Source organism: Epinephelus lanceolatus, chromosome 15, assembly GCF_041903045.1.
Source record: "Epinephelus lanceolatus isolate andai-2023 chromosome 15, ASM4190304v1, whole genome shotgun sequence".
NCBI classification, from domain to species: Eukaryota; Metazoa; Chordata; class Actinopteri; order Perciformes; family Serranidae; genus Epinephelus; species Epinephelus lanceolatus.
This window is the reverse complement of record NC_135748.1, coordinates 36,528,225-36,550,101: the sequence shown is the minus strand read 5'-3', so window position 1 is coordinate 36,550,101 and position 21,877 is coordinate 36,528,225. Positions and strand designations below refer to the sequence as shown.

Here is a 21,877-nt window from a genome sequence, read left to right as displayed (position 1 = left end):
GGTGGAGTTTCTTGAACTGTTGATAGTACATATCTATCTCTATAAATGTCTATATGTGTAGATGTATGTATGTTTGTACAGTAGGTTGAAATGTGCGCATCAATAAAGAAAACCTACAAATTTAACTTTGCAGGCAACCTCTTGTTTTCAATTAAGAACCGAGCCTTCACCCATCAGTCAGCTGAAGGAACCGTACACATGCCGCATTTGTTGCGCCCTCGTAATCTATTGTTTTCAATGTCGTAAAGTGGCAGGCGTGCTAGAATGTCAGTGCGACGTCAGATGCGTAAGCGTCTATCTATCTATCTATCTATCTATCTAGTGACAATGAACAATCAGTCACAGCTGGCAGGTAACTTTCCCTTCTTCCATAAATATCACAAGGAAAATATAATTTATATTTTCCTTGAGATATCAGTCTGTGATAAACCTTAGCAACCTCAGACGCAACCTGCCTCCGTTCTCTCTCGGGGTTTTCCAGGCGGTTAAAGACGCAACATGTGTACAGCCCCTAAATCTTTAACATATTCCTAACGTAAAGTTTAGTGTTTCTGTGGTTAGTATCCATCTAATTTACACTCAGCTGGGCTACTGTGAGCACTGAGTTTGTGCATGTTTGTGGTGCTAGAGTGGAAAATTTGAAGGGTTACCTACCAGCCAAACAAAAACAAGTATTTTCCATAGCTTTTGAATAATTACAACATTTATCTAGATTCTAACATTCAGAACTCCGAATAAAAGATTACGATGGTGCTCTTAACCCAACTTTAGTAAATTATATTAATTTAAGAGAAGTATTTAATGTTCCAGTAATTCAAATGTGACTGCTAGTTAGATATTTGGTGTCATTTTGAACCAGTCAATCAGCCCGTCCAGGATGTTGCGACATTGCGATCACAATTAACACAATTCAGCCAATCCAGGGGAATTCTGCGCAACCTTGCAAGTTTGTCCAAGCATCTTAACTTAACCACAAATCTAAGTATTTAAAATGGATAAAATATAATTGCATTGTAAAGTTGCACATACCATATTGATTTGCACAGCTCATCCTTGCCCTGCTTTTCCTCTCTTTATCATGAGACTACTGCTGCAGAAGTGTATACTCTGCGAATGAGACAGAGTCACCCACACAGCGACAGGGCTAACGTTACCCAGCAGTCATTAACAGGTTTAATGATGGAGTGAAGTCAATTCAGCATTAAAGGCACAGTGTCGATGTTAACCGTTGCTGTGGGGCTCCTGCCCAAGCCGTGAAATATTACAAGTAGGAATGAGATCACATTGTGCTTAGTTAGCTCATGTTAACTGGGCAAAGAGAGCAAGAGGAGAGAAGGCCATGCAGATGGTTGTTCAGCTTGCGTCGAATGGCAATTAGCTGTTGCTGCCATCCCCCACCCACCCACTTTCCCATCATCACAAATAGATTCTAATTCTCATAAAAAGAGGCTCTTTTACTTTTTCTCTGTTACTATTTTTCTTGCCCCCGCAATTTTGAAATGTAAAAAAAGCCTACAACATTGCAGCCTGCATTGCAATTCTTCAAATAAGCTGCCTTGAAATCAGGCATTTCAAGCTGCGACAGTCTCAAAAACAGCCTGTGAAAGAGCAACCAACACATGCGTTACCATCTGAATACACCCCAGTTAATTTAATTGAATGACCCCAAACATAGTGCTCTGATGAGGGCAACATAAATGATTACCTGAAGCGACAGACCAGGTTTCAGAATGATGCTGTGACGCTGCAACATAAAGTTTAGGGCACAACTTTACATCACGTAAACACCAGTAAAACTTATTCAGTAAGTAAGAGTAAGAGCTGATATAATCTGATTTATAGTGAACCTTGTGACATGTTCAGTCCAGTCAGTGGAGTCTGTTTTGACAAAGTCAGAAAGTTTTTGGACAGGTAGATCTGCAGTCAAATTGATCCCTTTTCTGACATTCAGCTGAAATTGAAATATTAAAATAAACTGACAGCCTTTAACCCCGCACTTCCTCCGCTTCTCGCTGTTAACAAGACAGCAGTAAAAAATGTCCCGGCTCACTGGTATTGTCATCTTTGTCAGAGCCAATCAGGAGTGAAATGTCACCTTGTTTTCAGCTGGGACTGCACTTCTGGCTCATCAGTGTCATTTCAAATGCTTTGAATGAGCATTTTCCCCAAAAGTTTGGTCCAAATGGGATCAGCAGTGGGTGTTATCCTGTCTGGTGAATACGTCTTTATTTTTAGCTTTTTTACCTCAGCGTGACTGCAGTTTCTGCTCATTTACAGTTTTCTGTTGAGTGTTTCTAGCTTTTGTCGCATTGGGACACATGTGCTTTTTGTTTCACATGTTTGTAAATGGTTAGAGATAAACAATGTGTATGGCTTGTGGCTACAGCTGGCATCGTTTTTAACTGGGTTGTGATTTGGGCCTTACGTAACCACAGAAACATCCATAATTGGATGAATTTAAGAAATGTGATTGTCAGCTTTTTAGGCACAGTCACGGACTACTTCCAGAGCTAAATGAGACTGAGAGGAAAATACTGATTTAAAAACAGTCAGATTTGCCACGAAAGGGGCTCGAAATGTAAAAAAAAAAAAAAGTGGAATAGTCCTTTAACAGCTGGAGAGGAGCTGTAAATGGAAAAGTGTTGAGGGGATTTTTGAAGTCCTGCTGTTGCAGACATGTCAGTCTGTCGCCCTTCTGAGAGCCACTGACCTCACAGAGCACCTTGCTGCAGGCTGAACACGCACACACACACACACACTCAGCAGCAGCAGTTGTGTGTGTTTCTGATGATGCAGAGACTTTGATGAAGGTCTCAGGAGGGCGTTTAGTCGGCCATGTTGTTCAACACGAGGCACTGACTCTCTCTCCTGCCTCTCCTTCTCTTTGTCTCCTTTTTAATCTTTCCTCCTTTCTTTTTATCTTCCCCTTTCTTTCCTCCTCTTCCTCCTCCTCTCATCTTCTTCCTGTTATCCTCTCCGAGTCCTCTCTCCACTTAACTCTCCCTCCATCCTCTCCATCTTGTTATTATCTCCTCTCTCCATCCTCCTCTCCCACTTGCCATCACTTAGCCTTACCAAAAATAAATGCTCCGTGTGTGTGTGTGTGTGTGTGTGTGTGTGTGTGTGCGCACACACATAAGTCAGTGAAAAGTGCAGAGTGTTTAGTTTTCTGTGTTTATAACAGAATGTGACAGCGAAGAAGTGACTCATTAATGCTGGCATTGTTGAAACGTCTTGGCCCACCAGTGTAGTAGATTTTTGTGCTTGTAGTAAATCTGAGGTTTTTGTCGCTCTCCCCCTCATTACACCAAACTGTAAAGGAATATTCCACCATGTTGTATTGCTAAACATTCAGTTTGCTGTCATATCACAATTAAACACCATGCTTTTTCCACCATATATTTTCTAACCAAAGCAGCTGAGGTGGTTTCTGGCTTACCTGTGTCTAGAGATCTTTGATCATTAATTCATTGTCTATGACTTCTAGATCAAAAATACAAAGTATACAGAAAAACTGACACTTTTTTTTTTACAAAACACTATATTGGCTACATCAATTAACAAGGGAAAATGCAGCCATAAATACAAAAATGTAACATTACAACCCACTATTAGAGGATTATTTAACAAATACAATCTTTGATCTCGGCCCATTAGTATGTAAAACGGTTGAATCTCCATTTTTCAACACAAAGCAGCAAATTCTGCATCTTATTTTTCAAAGCAAAGTATACTCAAACATCTTTCATCTCTTAACATGCTGGTAATATTTCAGTTTGTGTCGTGGCTGGACAGACAAAGTGAATGATGCCATCTGTGGTCAAACCATAAACAATGGTCAGTATTTCCCCTAACATTATGATCTATTGGACCCCCTGCCCCGCCTGACAGATATACTTTCATATCAAACAAATATAGAGATATTCAGAAATAAGTTTGACATTAAAGCTTGAGATAATGTCCCTTAATCATATATAGTTCAAGTGTTGAGCGTCCAAGTTTTCATACATGTTTATCTTTCAAAAATAGCAGATTATTTGCTTCAGTTTTAGCGTGTAAAGTTGCTGCAAGACACACTTTTTTAAAGTTCTTTGAAATCAACAAACACCATCACCTTGATGGCTGAGGCAATGCAGAGACATCAGACGCTGCCTTTGCCGTTAAACCAGACATCACTTACATCTCTGTGATCAAACCAGTTGCTGATAAAGTTGGAGTGTCCCCGTATTCTGACCATTGTAGTAAATGCACTGAAACAGCCCAGGGTACATGTGACCATGAACACTTTTCAAACTGAAGTGATCACACAGAGTAAAATACATATATAGGATAAGATTGGTTATATTCACAGGAAGTATAAAACATGTTACCAGTGTTCCTTATAAATTACAAATAAGAAATGTCACTAAATGATGGGGGATATTACTTTATTCTTTGATTTTGAGTTGCTGGGAAAACATCTTGATGATGAAAGACATCTCTAACTTTGTACAGATTCAATATTAAGCATGATTTATCATTTGTGAGAAGTGTCAGAAATAAAGTCCCACATTTGTACCATGAAATAGCAACATTTATATAAACTTCAGATGTTGTTAACATTGCTAACTTCAGCTATATTCAAGGTAACACCAGCAACAGTAAAACAGCAAACAGAGAACAGGTTTTTACAGCTATGTAGCTAAGACGTAACTTTAGTCAAAAAACATCTTAATTTTTATCATTTTTATTTCCTAATATTAAATTAAAATATGTACTCCATCCATCGCAAGCCCCCTTCCAAGTCCCCACATCTCCCAAGGCAATTTATCTAGGTGAAACACTGATGGTAGTTTGTATCACGTCCTTGCAGAGGTGTGTGTTTGTGTTAAGATAAAATTTTTTAGGCCTCATTATCATTCATCACATTGTGCAGCAGGTTTGGAGAAATAATCAGAGAAAATGCTGAAATGAAAAAAGGACGAAACAGAAAGTGAACAAGTGTGTGTGACTGTGTGTGTGAGTAAATAGAGCAGTAGCTAGGTAGCTGCAGCTTGACGGCTCTATTTATAATACTGGCCCATCTGTCTCTGTTACATTAGAAATTAGTGTGTGTGACTGTGTGGGTGCGTTGTCGGCTGCTCCTGTCGCTTCCTGAAAGCTGGACATCTGTCCTACTGTCAACACACACACACACACTGAGATCACGTTGGCTCAGGTCAGTCAGTGTGTGCGGCTTGTTGTTGGTAGTTTTTTTATATTGTGACGTCTTCACAGCGGTAATTATTGAAAGTTTTGTTTTGTTTGTTTGGTAAAACACGAGGAGGAAACAGCTGTCTGAGATTAATACAGACTGTGTGTGTACAATAATAGATGTAAATTACAGGTGACGACAGACTGTCACACACTTCAAAGCATATGTGGATTGTTGTTTTTATCAGTCTGTTGTGTTTACATTTGTGTGTCGTGATGGTGGAGAAAAAGGTGGTGCACCAAAATAGGATTTGATATATTGTCTTAACTCTTGTATGTACTTAGGAGACGTTTATCCAACATTGTAGTCGCTGTAGTGATTTATCACCTTTTCAGATTTTAAAAAATTCTTTATCATGTAAGATAAGATAAGATAATCCTTTATTGTTCCCACAGCTGGGAGATTTGCAACATTACAGCAGCAGAGGGATAGTGCAAACAGGAAGCATCAGTAGAAAACAATACAAACCGAAAGAGCGGTATAAGAAGCAAACAGAATAAAAACACAAAGCAATATAAGGAAGTATCAGAAAGAAGCAGAATATAATAAAGAGACAGACTGAATGGCTGATCTCACGATATTGACCGATGGAAATATAGATGTTGCACAGTTTAACAATACTGATATTGCACCTGAGTGATTGATTGTAGACAGTAAAAAATAGAAGTATAACAGTAGTGGAGCGTTTATAGTTCAGATCATCAATCCAACTTCTTCTCTGTCAGCACAGGCTGTTCTCACGCACAGTTTTTCTACGAATTGTAATGCACCAAAATGCGTAGAAATCCTCAAAATCATGAGTCAGTAATTTGTGTATAATGCATCAATTTCGGAAGGCTGCGATCACATGACCAATGCATTGAAGGTTGTAATGAATATAGAAGGAAGCTGTCTGTAAGGAGGGAAGTTGGGGTGATGGATGACTCACAAAACATAGGTCTTATGCTCAGGACTTTATCCAGTAGACTAGTATTCAGAAATGTGTGAACTCTGAGTGAATTTGAGTTATGTAGGGTACATCGTCACCGTGTTTCTTTTCCTAAACCTAACCACAGTAACTTTACATTAAGTACGTGACTTAATGTTAAGTATGTAACGTCATTTGTGGGGCGCTAATTCATGGGATATGATGTGAATCACTGTGTGTGCATCCTCTGGTAGGAGGCCCCAGGGCAGACCCAGAACACACTGGAGGGATTACATATCTCATCTGGCCTGGGAACACCTTGGGGTTTTGATGACATACTGTACTTTGACCAACCCTCCCCTATGGTCATGAGCTCTGGGTAGTGTCTGAAAGAATGAGATCGCAGATACAAGCGGCTGAAATGAGTTTCCTCCGTGGGGTGGTTGGGCCTTCGAGACAGGGTAAGGAGCTCGAACATCCGGACGGAGCTTGGAGAAGAGCTGCTGCTCCCTAGCATCAAAATGGGTCAGTCGAGGTGCTTTGGGCATCTGATCAGGAGGCCCCGGAGCAGACCCAGAACACGCAGGAGGGATTATATATCTCATCTGGCTTGGGTTTGCCTTAGGATCCCCCAGGAGGAGCTGGAAAGTGTTGCTGGATAGAGGGATGTCTGGGGTGCTTTGCTCGGCCTGCTGCCCCCTCGACCTGGCCCTGGATAAGCAGATGAAGATGGATGGATGGATGTGTGTGCATTTTGTAGGATATAATATGAACTGTTGCATGAGGATATGTTGCCCAACACTATTTCCAGTACCTCACTTTGGAGGATTTGCTATGGTCTGATACCAGAGCTAGCTTTTTCGCCAAATTAAAAATCTGTATTCCAAACTGTATCAGAATTATTCTTAACAAAAGCACTAAATTAATGTCATGAGAACAAAATACTTGGCAGTGGTGGATTGGCAGGGTGAGAACAGAACTCGGCAAAAAGCTTTTAAATATGCTGCTCCTTTGTCCTGGAGTAATCTACAGAAGGATCTGAAACTGGCAGAGCTGATCACTGTGGGGGAATTCAAGTCGATTTTAAAGAATCGAGAAATAAGCTCTTTCAGTCAATGTGATTGTTCCTAAATCCTTTTAGAAAATGTACCCACATCAAATTTGTTCTTGTCCCGGACCTTGTATTTCATGTTTATCCTACATTTTAAATCTTACTCAAGTAAAAGTACATGAAGTATTAGTACTGAAATATGCAGAGTGGCCCATTTCAGAATAATGAATATATCACTGATACACTTGTGTTCAGAGAGGCACAGATATCCTGACTTTAAATCCCTTGTAATGGGCCAAGCTTCACAAATGCTGGATCCCACAATTCCCACAGTGCAACCCGATAGCTCCTCTTTCCTAGACCCACCCTGCCAGGTAAATATCTTTTAAACTCCCAGCTTTTAACACAGGCTCTCTGTTGTAATTTTGTCATCTCAGAGCCAAAATAACCCTAAAGACTCAACTCAGACTTGACAAGGCTCCTCCAGAGACACACGGGACATCATACAACTGTTTTCACATGCTGAGTGGTACTCTGTAGTACTCCTCACGACTAGTAAACTGATCTTGACGCGTACACTCGGGGGAGTTTCCCTTTCAGTTGCTCTTCCAACCTTGTCTCTGATGTCCTGAGGGTTGGTTGATATTTCCACTGCTGGTCTAAACGTCGAAGTGTTTGAGTTTGAGATGTCGTCTGCTGAAACTCCCCTCAGTAGCTGTGCTTGTCATGTTTTTAGATTTTTGTTTAGTTTACATGGAGACGACTGCAGAGAAACAAACAGTTGATGGAATTGTGATTTTGCAGTGGCGACCTCCGTACTGTAAAGATCTCAGCCTGAGAGCAGACTGCAGCTGCGGGCCCGTTGTCTGCTGAGAGTCAGTGCATGTATGTGTGTGGGTATGGATCTTGTTACCCAAGGTGCCCAGATATTAAATCATTCTTGCGCGCGCACACACACACACATACACACACTCTCATTGCAGTCTTTGTATTGATTTATATTGACCCGTGGTTGTGTGGAGGGCCAGTCATTAAATTAACACACCAACGGAGAAACTGATGACTCCACCAGACCACAACCCTGTGTATATATGTGTGTGTGTGTGAGGGGAAAAAACACAAAGAAAGTGCTCACCTTAGGTCATTAGTTCCGTACACATAAACCTGTACTCCTTCTCAGACACACACACACACACACACACACACACACACATGCACACACTGACTCTCTTGAGGAGAGTATCAGCAGCAGAATGACTTCCAGACCAGAAAGCTCAGCTCATTTCTCAGGCCGGGGATTGTGGGAAAAGCTGTGTTTGGTCTCCTCTGGGGAGACGCCAGTACTTCTACCTGCACATTCATCTTCCTCGTAGGAGTGAGTGCATGTTAGCATGTCATACCACATTTATAATGAGCGCAGGATAAGACCTTAATGTCCTGGATATGATGAAACTGGAACATGCGGGCTGGGATCTGCTGATACGAGGTGGAAGCCAGCAGATCCTGTTTACTGTCGGGTTTCACCAATACTGGTTTGTGTGTGTGTGTCTGTGCGTGTGTATGTGTGTGTGTTTCTGTGGGTTCAGGATAAACAAGCTAGCACGTTCGTAACAAACACAGAAACAGCAGACTGTCGCCATATGTACAGGTAGATAAAAAGCCTTTAAATTCAAATTTAGATTCAGATCCAAAACCTAGTCCAGGTTAAAATTTATGTTCAGAAAATTAAAGGGACAGTTCACTCAAAAGTTCAGAGACACAGTTGTTGCATGTAGTGAGCACGACCTCTCCTTTTAGATCTACAAATATAACTGCTGTTGTGCTGCTACTCAGTTCAGGACTTGAGTAGCAGCACAATTAACAGACAGTATTTACTGACAGTGAGCCTGCATATAGCTTTAACATGTTCTCTATCTGAGCCCAAGTTGTAATAGTCTGTGTCAACCACACAAAATACTGGCCCACTCAAATTCTGCCTACTCTTCAACTGATCAATTGGTCAGTGGGGAGAAAAAAATCTGCATGTTATTTCTAGATTAACTAAATCGGCCACACTGAGAACGCTCTACCTATGGGCGTTGTGTGTCCACCAAAGCAAATCTTTGGCATAGTGCTGCAGGGAGGATGTTTTTTTTGTAGGCCAACATAGAAGTTAGCTTGACCCTGGCGCCCTCAACTAAAAGCCATGTTGTATTTACCGACGTATTTAATGTTGTAGAACAAAACATGAAAGTCTCCTAAGCTTGTGTTAACCACAGGCCTTATATCAGTCATCTAACCAAAAACCCATTCAAAAAGAACTATTGACTTCAAGATGAGGGAACCAGGAGTGCTAAAATGCTAACTCATTTTCAAGTTTTAGGAATCATTCCTGCACCACTTTATGGGAGTGCCGCATATTTACACTATGCTACAAACACCAGCAGCGTGAGGAGGCGATTAGCACGGCACGTTGGGTTTTTTCTGGTTGCTGAGAGATGAAAACATAATTTGGGTAACATTAAAACATTAATTGTGGGTAAAATGCTGCGCTTGTCACTGTCACTTTTTATCCAGCTGTCTAATCACAGTGTAGAAGGAGTGTAACAAATACTATAAAGACCAACAGTCACATCCAACAAGTGCTAAACAACAGCAACAGTGGAGGAGAAATTAATACTGCTGGCTGCATAGACTGACAGGTCTGTCACCTCTCCCTACATGCTTCAGCCTTCCCTTCATTCAGAAGAAGTACTTTTACTGACATTTTTACTTCCGCTGATGGCGGTGAAGATTCTCAGTCATCCAGGTCATGCTTATCATAAGTGCTTTATTGTAGGCAGCTGGACTTCCTTGAGTTTCTTGAAGACGTTTCGCCTACAATTACAGTGCAGTCTGTGGATCCCTTCCCAGACGACTTAACACCCATTCCCACCTGGACCCATCTAACCCTATAGACACACAAGATGGCTGGGTGGGTCAGCAACTCAAATGTGACCTCAACGACTCTGTAAGGGTCGAAACACACCCACACAGAGTTTAAAGCCCGCGACTCCATACCAGTCCATTAGAATCGAAGTAGTCTTTTGGATGAGAGGCGAAACGTCTTCAGGAAACTCATGCAAGTCCAGTTACAAACACTCCAACCTGGGCGTTTTCAGAAGAACATCTGGCATTTTCAGCAAGGGAAAAACTTTGGTGGACACACGGCCTCTTGAATGTAACACCAGCAATTGTCCGACCAGTGAGAATTTGGTCAGACAACAGCCTATTGACCAACCAATCAAGCAGAGAGAGTTATCCCTACCGAGTTTTGGTTTCATGGCAATACTTTCTCCATGCGATAATGCTGATAATACATACTGTTTTGACCCTCTTTTCCACTTACGAAAAGACAGTTTTAGTCCGTCAACACCTCGTGACTTCCCTACTTTCTCAATCTTACTGGTTCCTGCTAATAATATCTCTAAAAACACCTCACAGGTATATAGTTTTATTTTTAAAAGGTCTCAGTAATTTCCTTTTATTCCTTTTTTCCTTTAATTTTTATCAAAGAAGAGGAAATAGTGCATTTGTAGGGAACCATTTTCAGCAGTGGATAAAGTGAGTGTTTCTGGCAGCAGGGTGGTGTCTGTGGGATTGATTCAAAATAAACTACAGTGTGTGTGTGTGTGTGTGTGTTTATAATGAAAGAACATGTCACCCAGTGGAACAGTGTGGCTCACTGATTTGTTTTTAATAGTTTTTGGACAACACTTGAGCCCTGTGGCACAGAGCAACAAGATATATCAGGCTTTGTATTAGTCAATACATTCATTGTTGGTTTTAGTGTTTCCACAAGTCGGTCTGGTTGTATTCAAAGAATACATTTTTGATACCCAACCCTAAATGTCACAATAGAAAATCCAGCACAAAACATCAAAGACTCAACACCACCACAATGTGGCCTCACAGAACAAGGACTAAATACAATGGCAGGTTAACATGTGATGTAGTGAATAAAATGTTCTTAGATCTCGTTGTGAATGGTTTCCTGTTCCTGTGTGGAGGTAGACGATTTGTTCCCAACAAAGACGCTGTGTTTACACGTTCAGCTACTTTATCTTTAATCTGATTATCTCAGCGGAGTCGAGCCTGTCATGTCAACACCTGACACTCATTATCTTAATGGGAATAACCTGTTTAACATTTTGTGCCCAGTTTGTCTGTTTACAGAGACACGTAAACACTTAGACAGGTCATTGTCTAATAGCTCAGGTCAGAGGTCACTATACACAGTAACACAAATGTTTCTTTGACAGTAAACAGACCTCTTTAAATGAATCCTTAAACAACAGCAGGGATTGTTAGGCTTTTTACAGAGTGTGTGTTTGGATCTCTTCCTCAGGGCGAGTTATCACACAGGCAGCCTCTGTGTTGAGCAATGTCAGAGTTATTTATTCCCCTTTTTGTTCCATTATTGAACGCATCAACTTTGCCACAGACAGAAAGTGTTGCTATTGATTTTACAGCACAGGGAAATAAATGTGATCACAACTCTTGTTAAAATACTCTAAATCATTGTGCATTTTGTAAAGTTAAGGCAGCTTTTATCTGCAGGTCGAGTTTAATATTGATGAGTTGTTTAATTTATCAGTGTCAGTGTTGACTTTCAAAAGAAGGGGATGAAAGAGAATAACACACACTCATGTTTGTGTGTGTGTGTCCCTGCCTGGTGAAGTAAGAGTTAAAAATAGACAATGATTGACTTTTGCTTATTGAACTGGCTTCCTGTCTCCTCCCACAGCAGATGGTTGTCACGGCAATAAAATAACGGTGGCAAGTGGCCAATGGGCAGACAGACAGACAGGTAGAGGGAGAGACAGTTAAACAGCTTCGAGATAAGATAGAGATAGAAAGATACGAGATGGAGAGTGATGAGAGAAACTGTGATACAGTGTGTGTGTGTGTGTGTGTGTGTGTGTGTGTATCAGGATATTAGATCATATCACAGCAGGACGAGTCTTATCAGATCCCAACATGCAAACATGAGCTCCACTGTTAGCTTCCTTCCCCTCAGGTCTGCTTTGTGTGTGCCTGTGTGAGTGTGTGTGTGTACTTTGTGTGCACATCCTGTTGAGAATCAAATGTCCTCACAAGCACTGAGAGATGTACAGGGTGGTGACATTTTATCAGGGGGCGTTGGCAGGTCATTGTAAGGTCAGAGGTACATGAGTGGTGCTGCATTCAGGGCAGGTGGTAGAATAGTAAAAATGAACTGCCTGTTTAAAGTTACTGTTAATCAACTGTACAGGAAATAGGATTAAATTGGTAAATAGAGAAAAATGATTGTGTAAATATATAAATAGTTTACTGATAGTTATCAGCTGCTGATATTCATCAATCAGTTAAGCTAAGTAAATGTTTTTACAGTAAGATTACTTCCTTAATTTGATGTATTTCCTATTGAAACAGGTCAGTAAGGGGGCAGTTTTGAACCTCGAACAATGGGAATTTAATTTGTTACAACAGGTGGAAATATACATTTGAAATGACTTCGACTTTTTAGTTAAGCCTACCAGTGCAGCGTGACATCACCGCTGGAAATGAGCCATTTTCCAAGAAGTAGAAATTTGGCAAGAAGCTGTGATCTTAGATAAAAGTCACATAAAAGATTTTTTTCCCAAGAATTCTTCATTAGACTAGATTAGATTGCTCTTCTTCTGTTTTCTGATACAAAGAAAACACAAGTACCACCCAGTATTACAGAGTTGCATTTCATTTCGTTTGACATTGACCTTCAGTGTCTGACACTCACGCACACTCAGACACACTGCCTTACAAAATATCTGATATTAGATGGTAACTGTAATCTTTAGCGTCTGTACTGCTGGTATAATGTGTGTCTGCACATACATTGTATTGATTATTTTAGTTTTAGGTTAGTATAAATAGAAATTCTGCTCCAGCCTTAGTAACAATTAAACCCTACCCACTGTATTGCATATATTGCACATATGCACCTACTCAATATTTATTTTTTTTGTACTTACTATATTGTTTTCAACTCACAGAAAAAACTTGACTTGCATATTGATTTTTTTTATGCTGTTGGTCATTGGTGCTTTATTCTTTACTTTCATTTGTCCAGCTTTGTAGCCCTTGTTCTTGTGTCTATTTCTGTTTCTATTTTAGAGTCAGATTCCTTGTATGTGTGCACTTGCTTGGTCAGTGATAGAGATGCACTGATCCAGCTTTTTTGGTTTCGATACCGATGCTGTGGCTTTGAGTATCAGCCGATACCCGATACTGATCCGATACCATCTTCGACCTAAAAAGCTATATACCTTTACATGTAGAACAGAAAAGACTAGAGGCATCAGGCATTGATGAATACACAATTCTTTCCTAAGATAAAATGAAACAAGATGAAACAGATTAATGCAATGATGAACTATTTATTTTTAACAAAAAAAAACCCAATTGTGCAACACCAGTTGAAATAGTGTGAAATACCTCCACACAGCAGATTCTCTCCTTCGCTCCATGACGTATGACATAGTTTGTGTCGCAATAGATTTAAAGGGAAAGGATCGCCTCAGGTATAGGTTGCATTTTCCGATACCCGATCCATCTCTTTTGATGATATTGGGGCCGATATTCGATCCAGATATCGGATCGGTGCATCCCTAGTCATTGAAGTGGATCCTAACTTGTAAATAATACAAAAAAAAATCGGTCCTGCTAAAATTTCAATTTGAGCCATTTTTAGTCAAGTTTTTGCCAACGTATGAAAGGTGTGTCCATCCACCTCTTTTGGTCCACATATTTAATTTGCGCATTAAAAAACATGAGTGGAAACGCCACCAATTAGAAAAGAAAAAACCTCGAAATATTGGAAAAAAAAGTTTTTAATGCTTCGGGGAAGTGGAAAAGTTAGTGTATCAATAAAACGTAAATGCAGATAAGTGCAATGGAAAGAGATTCAGCAAATAAATGATGACGTACAGTCATTGCATAAGCCACTCTTGGTAAATGGACTGCACTTGTGTAGCACCTCTCTAGTCTTCCAAACACTCAAAGTGTTTTTACACTACATGTCACATTCACCCATTCACAGACACATTCGACACATTCACACACTGGTGGCCGAGGCTACCATACAGGGTGCCATCTACTACTCAGTAACCATTCATATGCACTCACACACTGATGGAACAGCCATCGGGAGCAATTTGGGGTTCAGTATCTTGCCCAAGGATACTTTGACGGGGACTGGAGGAGCCAGGGATTGAACCACTAACCACCCGCTCTACCTCTGAGCCATGGCTGCCAGTTTTTGTATACCCACTGGGCTGTTACCAGAACTCTTCCTTGAGCACATAGCGGTAGTATTAAAAACTCTTAATTTCCACTGTCCAGCGTGCTCTCCGTTTTTATACATCTATTACTTTCCTCCGTTTGAGGGTTGAGTGGCGCTCTTGATTACATAATCTCTTTGAGCCCTCCTCTGCAGCGGCACCTGACTGAAGAATTAGCCCCACCTACTGCTCATCTCGATAAACACACTTCCAATATTCGCTCAACAGCATTGAATGGAAAAGCACATCAATTCGCATTTTGTGGTGGTGATGGTGAAAATTTCTCCTACGTTTGGATGGAAACTCAACTGGAGTGTTCAGTGTTTCTGTGAACATTAAAGTCTCTTTGCCAGGGGAATGTGTGAAGGAACAGATTAGGAACAACCAGAATCTGCAGAAAAGTTACATGTTGATGACTCGGAGGCTTTGAAAGATTCAAACGTTTGAACAAGGAGTTGCTCCAACATGTAATTATTCTGATATCAGTGTGTCACCAGGCTGAAGGTCGAAGCTTTGGGTTGCAAGTCAGTCCTCACAAATATAGCCATCTGAACACATTGAATGTAAAGCACCAGAACGTATTTAAGGCTTTCCACCCACTCTGATTTCTGAGCTTATGCGCTAACCGTATGAAGCACCGTGAGCACACACACGCACACGTACATACACTAACTGGGTCGAGTGGGTTGCTGATTAGACTAAGGTCATTTACCAGAAACACTGCTTTCCTCAGATTTCTTTTAACTTAAGAGCTTAGCTGCAGTATTCTGTCACACACACACACACACACACACACACACCTGTGTCAACACACACACACACACACACACACATACACACATGCGTTAAAAAAAGCACACAAAGGCACAAAAAGGCTCCGATAAACACCCAGATACCATTGAACACACGCACTCTCCCACACTTGCTCACACTTGACACGATTTACTTGAATCCATTAAAGCTGAATTTACATAATACTGTCTCTGCTTAACTGCCTCTGCAGGGACATGACACACACACACACACACACACACACACACACACAGGCATGTATACTGCAGTGTGGATGACCTTGCAGCAGCGACAGAGTAGAACTCCAACCTGTATGGATTGTGTGTGTATGTGTGGTGTGCTTATCCCCGCAGCCACATTATAGCTCTAATTAAGACACTCTGTCTCCATATGTGCTGGTCTGAGATCAGCTGTCAGGTGCCAGCTGGCTGCGAAACTTGCGATGGAAGACACTAACAAATGCTGCTCTCAGACCAGCTGAAGGCTCACACACACACACACACAAACAAACTAAATGGTTTATTCAGTGTTGATCTGTTGCAATTGTTGTTGCTCTCGACAACTGTTGCCGAATCTGTGGATATGAATGATCTCAACAACATGAATCGTGTGTTTTCTGTCACGGCGGCTCCAGGTTGACATTTCCTCCTGTAAATAAGTAATGATTGATATTGTTTCACGTCTTTTTCATGTTGAATTATAAATAAACCTGACCACACATGCTGGAGAAACATCAGCGCTGTCGAACCACCGCAGCTTCCTTTGACATGTATATCATTTTATGTGGGACAAAAATAATTGCATTCAATTGATTTTTTAATTCAGTACTTGGAAGCTAAAAACAGGAAGTGCCTACACAGACACAAAATTAGTGGATGTTAAAAAAAACACAGATTATAGCAGTGACTGAGAAGGTGTAGGATGAAGCTTAGAGAGTGTATTACGCCTACCTGACTGACAATACCACATTTATTAACAAGCTACAGAGTCCAGACACATAACCACATATAAAGATATAACTGAAAATATTTATAACTGGGTTTAAAATGGTCGCAGAAAGGCAGTACGATAAGTTATGTAAGAAACACAATGCAATATCAAAAGACGGATTTAAAACAAGTCAAATATGAAATAAAGATAACCTAAAATGGAGATAAACTGAAGAATAAAAATTAGTTACAGCACAATTGAGAAATGCGAATAACCCTGAATTGAACTTGATAAAATGCATCAGCAGATAAATGGCTTGAAATGATCAAAAGAGATCCATGAGATGGAAGACTTTAATACTGAGATGGTGAAATGATCCATGCGTTTAAAGATAAGTTCATTTGAATGACAATGGCAGCTGCTTTGTGTCCTCCATCTTTATCAGCTCGCCCAACTACTTTATGTTCTTCTCTTCTTCCTCTGCTGCATGCTTTACCTCTCGTGGGTCATTATGCGCTCATTATTTAGAGTTTCATGATGATTTGCTCCCAGCTTTCCTCACGTATTTAACGATTGTGTTGTTCATGTGTTGGTGCTCTGCAGCTATACTGTCCGTGTTAATCAGTAGCTTGACACACGGCCCAAGGCTAAGACGAGTAAGCATTATTAGTGTAATTTATGTTTGTGTATGAATTTATGTTTTTAATCACTGCTGCACATGGATCAGCTGGTGACCTGGAGCATGTACTACAAAGCAAATTCAACATACCCAAGATATCTTTAAGTTATCTGTCTTCGCTAACCCAAACAATGGTCATTTGGACAACCAGAGCATGTTCATGTGAAAGAGGCTGGATTGTTTAAGATATGCAATGCAGGATAGTCCTAAAAGACAATGTATAGGCTCATACAGAAGTAATCCCTCTCACTTATGATCCACTTAAAGTGTGTTGCAATGTGTTTATCTGCACCAACTCTGCCCTCCGTCTGCATTCTCTTTCTTCTCTTCTTCTCTCAGGATGTTTATGGGCGTGTACCCACACAGTAATCAGGTGAGGTCAGGGCTTTATAAAAAGGTAGACACCAGCTGCCAGACCATAATCAGTAGACATCCAAGAGAGGCAGTGCCGAAAAAATGCAATTGCAGCGAGGCAAAACACCAAATGAAAGTCTGTCTGGGGTTGTTTTTTACTTTCACTTTGGCTGGCGAGTGTGTTTACAAGCAGTAACGACAGTCCTGCGTAGTATACCTTTAATTACTCATCTTGATATGAAATGATATGAGATGAAACAGTGATCCTAATCCCCAGAGGGAATGTTCTGTTTTAGGGACAGTAAAAAGTTATATTTATCTCATTGAAATGTAAATGATAGTCTTTAATCTTACAACAGAGAAGAGTAGAAATAATTTCCAGATATTAACAAAGGGCCAAGGCTCAAAATAAGTTTAGGTATAATTATTATTGTTATATGTGAGAATGTTTTGCCACTCAGTTGGATGATGAAGAAACCACTATATGACTACGTCACATGAAAACACTTGAACGTGATGCCAGACAGTAGTAAACAGTGTAGTAAATAGTAGTAAAGAGTGTAAAAGAAGTTAATGACCGATGAGGTCTATCTGAAATATTGCACTCATAATTACAGGAACTGATTAACAGTGTGTGGATTATGTTTCTGTTAAAAGACTATCTTTCATTTTTATTCCCAGCTCTCATCACACAGGTGTCTCATGTTGTTCTGAGCTGCAGCAATTGAATCAGGGTGTAAAATCAGCCACACTATCAGCTCTCACTCCAGGGATACAATAAATGGTGCACAATTAAAAAGCAGCTAAAAACTTTATCATGTGTAGAAGTTCTGTTTTTAAAACCAGAGTGGAAATAGAAAGACTAATAAAATGGTTCTACTAATCTGTAAGAATAAATACAAGTGACCCAGCTGTGTAGCACTGAAAACCCAAGGTCAGCCCTAAAGTGACCTCACTAACCCCAAATCCTCCTTCGTATTACGGGCAGGGGTGTTGCGCTGCCAGAGTGCACAGTAACGACACTCGGCCACCTGTTTTCTTGGAGTAAGGAAACAAAATATTTGCAGTTCACATCATCTGGTTGAAACTCATGTAATGTTTTTAAGCACTTAACATCTAATCGTTACCAAAGCATATGTCATGCAAGAGAGGCGATGAAAACAAGTGGAATGGTCAAAGTTGACATATGGACATTTAAGGTGTTGTGGTGTGTATTGATTCATGATGTCAAAACATGAATTAAATATCATGCAAGAAAACATTCCACCTTTGCGGGTAGCTGCTGGGAATAGTGTTTGAGTGGCACATTGAATAGATTAAATTATTTGTCCTAATTCTATTTTAAGAACATCAACACGAGAAACACAAACAGCACAGACAAACAAAAACAGCATCATCTCTGCAGTGTTCATAACATACATGATTCTGAAGTCCATCAGCACAGCACCGAGCCTTATAAGAATCATCAGGTGACCTATTCTACACATCAAGTCTGGAAACAAACAAACAAACAAAAAAAGGTCCCTATGATGCGGCCAAAGCAAAACAAACAAAAGCCCACTCCCTTCATTCTAGCTCCTATGACATGTGTTGTCCTTTCATAAAAGACAAAAACTGATTCCAGACTTAACCCACTCTCTATATCCAGGTCTAACCTGACTTTTCCCGGTGTGAAGGATGAAGGATGACCCCAGCAGCTGACTACATAACTTTTACGACAAGCCACAACTTAACCTTGTGCACACATGCACATTCAGAGGTGCACTGCAGCACTTAAATAGCACTGAGTGCACGCCTCTGATCCATGTTCCTCAAAATTAACGTTGATTCAAACACAGCGTGAACATCTTTTAGTCATCCTTTCTCAGACTGCACATGCACAGGAAACTAGAAATTTTCTAGGAATTTAATGAGTAAAAGCCAAAATTAGTCACAATAAACAGTGAATACAATTTCACAGTCTGTTAAAACCTAGGAGGAGAAAGTTTTGAGAAACTTCTTGTGTTTCTGGAATTTATGGCGTAAGTTTTTAGTCTTAATCCAAAACAAATCTCAGCATGTGGTTACAGAAAACCACACTAGATGAAACCTATTCCACGGCTCCTGTTGGTCCATCTGTTTAAATTCAGCACTTTTTGTGCAATGCTGTGTAAATGAATGAAGTCTGTCGGAGCTGTTACTGACGGCGTCTAATGCTTGTGTCTGCAGGTCTGACGACAGAGGGTCTGTATCGCGTCAGTGGGAACAAGACGGACCAGGACAACATCCAGAAACAGTTTGATCAAGGTAAAACACTCACGCACACACCTGCGCAGACACACAGGACCTCGTAAATACATCTTCAGCTACCTAGAAACCCGAAGACGGAGCACATATGAAACCGGAGTTTCAAAGCACGGACGCCGATGGTTCTCATTATATTCACCAATCCTGATTTTAAATTATTTTCCCATGAACTCGGGAGTTCTTTGGAAAGCATGTTACCAATCGAGTAGCGCTTGTGTGATGTGTGCAATAAATCCAACCCGCAGAGAAAACCGATTCCAAACCTGACCACGCAGCAAAAGTGCTTAAGGAGAAACACATGCCCTGTGGAGCAGAGTGGAACCTGCACACGAGGGCTGGTCAGCTGCCAAACCCACTGTTAGAATAAATACAGTCACCACAGGCAGAAATCACCAGCACACTGTCGGCGGCGTCACTCATTTTACAGCCAGGCGGTGAAATATGGAGACTGGACTGAGATGTGGTTGTTTGTGTTGTTTTCATGATTATTGATTGCGTTATTCCATCTTTTTTCTTTTATTATAGTCAATCTGTTTGTGTCATCACTGTGCAAATAGATAGAGTCTCAGTTAGCTTAAACATGAAGAGTTTCCTCCGCGCCCTTTACGTGATATTGATATGTTTAAAATAATGGCAGTTATCACAATGGGTAGATAAGACATTAAAATGGTTTACAGCAGCAGTAAGTTAAGACAATTTGTGTCAAAACAGCAAGCAAACAAACAAAACGACACGACATTGATATTAACTAGGGCTGGGCGATATGGCCCTCAAAATAATATTACGATATTTCAGGGTATTTTTGCGATAATGATATTCTTGACATTATGACAATTTTGTTTATGTATTAATTTAAGAACGCAGAATACTCATTTCCCCTACTGAACGTGCTCAGCTGTAGCCATGCCAAGAGGAGTTAGCCTGATGTCAGATCAACAGTGTCAGCCAGTTTGCTTCCTCCTTTTATCTGTGGTAATGTTAAAGAGACTTGAAAGATCAAGGCTCACGGATCTTTGTTTATATTCACTCTAAGGCTACAAGCTGCCCTGAAGTAACTAACGTCACTTTCTGCAGTAACGAGAAACCAACATCAGGCCAACACCTTGGTCTGTATTCAGTTATAAATACATGAGAGTACTTAACTGATCTCCAGAAAAAGAAAAGGGGACACAAAGGGTCCAAAAGTAAAACCTGCCAAGAGCCGAGTGCAGGTAGATTTTGCATTTAGTGAGTGAATCTCCGAAGGCTGTAGTCATGTTATATGTTAAAACTATGGTGAAAGTCTCTACGGTGTTTTGGTGTCATGTACGGGTGCTCTGCTCTCTTGCTTCTCTGCTGTCAGTATCAGAGATTGACAGGCTCACACACACACACACTGCAGATCTCGTTTTACACAGGTTTAAATAGTGCCACAAAACTGACCGTCTCGAGCACTCCTAGTTTCAGCAGTGCAGGACATCAGCTACTCCACTAAACCATCACATGAAGGCAATAGAATTATAAAACAATGGTCGTGTAGTTTGAACCAAGACCGCAAACTCTTTACTGCCTCCCACTTTGTCAACGTGGCGCATGACAGCTTCACTTCTACCCTTTTTAATCAAGTAGTGGTGACATAAATGAACATTCACTTTATCAGCATGTTCCTTCATTATGGTTCTTATATCCCTCAACACACTCATGTTTATTCACACACAGATATGTGTTTTCATGTGTGCAGATGCTCAATTTCAAATGGGCCTTTTCCCTATAAGACTGCCCCATAATGTGTGTAGAGCCACTAAAATATCAAATTAAAGTACGGTTTTGTCGTGTGATGGTAGGACATGAAGTGAATCTGCGATGTGATGTACTATAAAGAACAAGTTTGTTGTGGGACCATAATGCGTCCTTAATCATAAAGCACATCACAAAGACTATTTATATGAACATGAACGTTTTATTAAAATGTTCTTCGTGATGTGCTGTATGATGATTGAGACCAAGGCCACAAGCCAAAGCACATTAGCCCCACATTCATGTTGTTTATTGCTGCAGTTTTGCCCCTGAAAGACCGTTCCCTTCATCGTGCATGACAGAAGCAGTTGTCTGACTTCTCTTCTTCTGCTGTAGCTCTGCCATATGGCTTTATATGCATGAGAAGAAAATGCCCATTCAGTCATTTAGTGCATTTTTCCTCCTCCTGTGCATCTTCAAATGTAGATAAATAAATATCCCCAAATGGAAAACCGTCCTAAAATACAAAATGCTGCTGTTAACTGTCAGAGATAATAGTTGCAGAGTGGCTTTACTTCACGCTGAGTCTGTGCAGTCGTCGTGTAAACCT

The 21,877-nt window shown here is 40.5% G+C and overlaps 1 protein-coding gene across 1 annotated transcript in view; it reads left to right on the top strand.

The window, feature by feature from the left end:
* The window catches only part of arhgap5 (Rho GTPase activating protein 5), a 68,873-nt gene that overhangs the window by 33,810 nt on the left and 13,186 nt on the right, over positions 1-21,877 (top strand). The window contains exon 4 of the mRNA XM_033643597.2: positions 19,474-19,551. Coding sequence (XP_033499488.1) covers positions 19,474-19,551 — 78 coding nt within the window. The remainder of the gene's footprint in view (positions 1-19,473; positions 19,552-21,877) is intronic.